The 2,817-nt window shown below is 37.9% G+C and overlaps 1 protein-coding gene across 1 annotated transcript; it reads left to right on the top strand.

Moving 5' to 3' along the window:
• Window positions 1-2,242: 2,242 nt before the first annotated feature.
• On the top strand, window positions 2,243-2,572 carry MELLADRAFT_112773 (uncharacterized protein; the record flags this gene model as incomplete). Its single annotated transcript, XM_007417335.1, has 1 exon — window positions 2,243-2,572. The coding sequence occupies one exon, from the start codon at window positions 2,243-2,245 to the stop codon at window positions 2,570-2,572; it is 330 nt and encodes a 109-aa protein (XP_007417397.1).
• Window positions 2,573-2,817: the final 245 nt, after the last annotated feature.

Genomic DNA, 2,817 nt, shown 5'->3' with positions numbered 1-2,817 from the left:
TTTTTATCTTGGAAGATAGCATACGGCCATCATTTAGGTGCACGAGATATGGCTCTGGCTGTATGAAAGCATAATAATGAAGTCTATATTTAGGCTGGGAACCACTGGTAATATTAGCATATGGTTAATTGCTGAAGTCAACTTGAGCATTTGATCAAGAGAAGCATGCTGCCAAGGAAAAGTGATGTGATTTTCACGAATAGGCCTGGTGTGTGTTCATCAGTATGTGATGGTGTTGAAAGTTTCAGTTCTTTACTTGACAAGTCTGGATTGCGCCGACCCGTTGATTAATGAAGGTCGATAATAAATGAGTTTGTATGAGTATAGAAAATGTCATATTTCACAAGTGTATAGAAATTGTACTTGGATGGGTATAGAAAAATAATGTGTGTATGGTTATATAAAAGCATATGTATGGGTATAGAAAAGTGCGCTACACATAGTTTTCTATGCGCACACTGATTTTCTATACCCCCGGGTAAAGACGACATTTGGTGTAGTGATAGTTATTGATATTATGAAAGTTTGAGAACGGGAGTTCAGCTTTCTAATGCACCTGAAATCAAGTGTTTTGAGGCAGATTTGACAAAGTTATGGGTGTTTTCAGAATTCCAAAGTTTCTCTAAACACTAATCAGCCAAATTTCAGTGCTTGTTACAGGTTGTAATTGGATGATTATCAAGGTTTATTGTTAGTACACTTATCAATATGGACTGTAAAAATACGGAGAAATATGGAGAGTGAAGCTCTCAATGCAGGGAAAAAGATGCATATTTTTATTTATTTTTTGCCCTTCTCCTGGCCTCTCAATATTTTTGTATATCAATAATTTAATTTTCTGCCCAGAAAATATTATATTTCTTGTAGTGTCATTTTGTTCTCTCATATGAACATTAGATATTTTGCAATGGGATTTCAATGAGTCTATAAGTTCATTGTGATTAATGTTCTGATCCAAAAACATTTTGGCAGTGTCCCACAAGTTTTTGGCCAATGTCACTCCTGAACACTTCTTGGACACAAAGCACAAGGTTTGAATATCCCTAATGTTTGCAAATGTTGTACAAAACCAGGTGTGAAATACATCTTTGCTACACATGGACAAGCATCAATCAGAATGAGATAGAGAGCATTAGATAACTTGGTATCAACATGCCCTTTGTACTTTGAGCCTTTGGACGCGGCGGCCCGCCGCTGATGTGCTAGTAGCTTATAATAGGGGGTTTCAAGTTGAATTTTTTTGTGTATTTTTACGCTACAACAACTTGCCCGTTGTTGTAAAATATGCGTAAATTTTTTACAGCGGGACACCTTTTTAGGTGTCCCGAATTAAAATTACGTTGTTTTACGAAGATTTTTTTTACAAACAACTTGTCTGAATTTTTAAAAATTACACAAAAAAAATTGAACTTGAAACCCCCTAATGTAATACAAGCTTTACCACAAACGGCACCCTCACCCCAGAGCGTATATCTCAAGTGAACAAAACAAAACCTACACCTTGTCTCTGAATCCGTTTCGGGACCGATACTCTTGGGATGAACTTTTGTGCACTATTTCTCACACCATGGGCAACAGCTGTCCTGTTGTTTCCGATGCACCTTTTGCCCAACACGTTGCAATCGAAGTGAGGATATCTCAAGGAGATATCTGCAAGAGTTGGACACCGACCTCATCCTCCCAGCAGGAGTTGGTTTCATATGCGTGCTTGAACGGGTGACCACCTATTCACTGTAACCACACCCGATTGACGGTATAAATCGGCCTTTTGAGGGAACTTGTTCGCACTCTTGGATACCCGGATCATGTGTGTGGTTTAACCGATCTTACACCATCAGAGAGACTTCTTTCCTACAAGCGTGAGCCAGATAAATGTTATAAAAGTACCTTTCTTGTAGACGTCACAACGATATATCTTTGACCATTCAATTTCATGTTGCAAGACTATGTCATCGAATCGCCAAGACTGTTCATATGTGTCAAAACGTTCCGCATTGGTTTCCTTATAATACTACCCATCATTTCACATCTTAGTATTCACCCTCTCACGATACTTTTCAACCTAACAATCATTTTTCTTCATCAAAGCTTTCAATAACCACACATCGCGTCCGAAGTTTCAGACAGTTGGATCATTCTCGCATCTGAGTCTATCGGAATATCTTTCCAAATAAGATTTATTTATTATTTATTGAGCATCTGGTTTTCCATCTTTCATTCTCCAATATTGATGATGCACATCATGGCCTCAGATAAATTTAATTTGCTCCGGGTCGCTGCTGTATTTTTTTTGACATTTCTAGTCGATGTATCAGCTATTCCGTACCCACATCAGTCTCAACTTGGTAAACGTTCTTCAATTTACGGATCTTCAACGCCACTTCAGAAGCGCGGAATGTTTGCATCCGCCTATCTGACTCCCCAGCTCATAGGAGATCTTCTTAAAAGCAATGAGAAACTTGAAACACTTCTAGAGGAGAAAGATAAACACATAGACACTGAACTACTTCAAGATGACATTCAAGGACCATGTCTTCACGGTATAGATGTCACCACCGGAAGATGCCTATAAAATCCAGTAATATTTTAAGATCTGATACAACCTGATTTCAATTGCTCCAAAGGGAAGCATCTCAACTGGACAAAATAATTGTATCAATCATAAGCAAAGTTTTTCTCTCATCATTGAAGTAGTACCTTCAATGTGGACATTTGTACTGTGATGTCTGTTCAAGATTGCAAAAATCAAGACTCTAAGGTAGTCTAGGTCAAAAAGCATACATATGTTGTACAACTATTTATTGTGATGTTAAATTC

Source organism: Melampsora larici-populina (assembly GCF_000204055.1).
Source record: "Melampsora larici-populina 98AG31 unplaced genomic scaffold MELLAscaffold_71, whole genome shotgun sequence".
NCBI classification, from domain to species: Eukaryota; Fungi; Basidiomycota; class Pucciniomycetes; order Pucciniales; family Melampsoraceae; genus Melampsora; species Melampsora laricis-populina.
The sequence above is the reverse complement of the archived record's forward strand: the minus strand, read 5'-3'. Positions and strand labels throughout refer to the sequence as shown.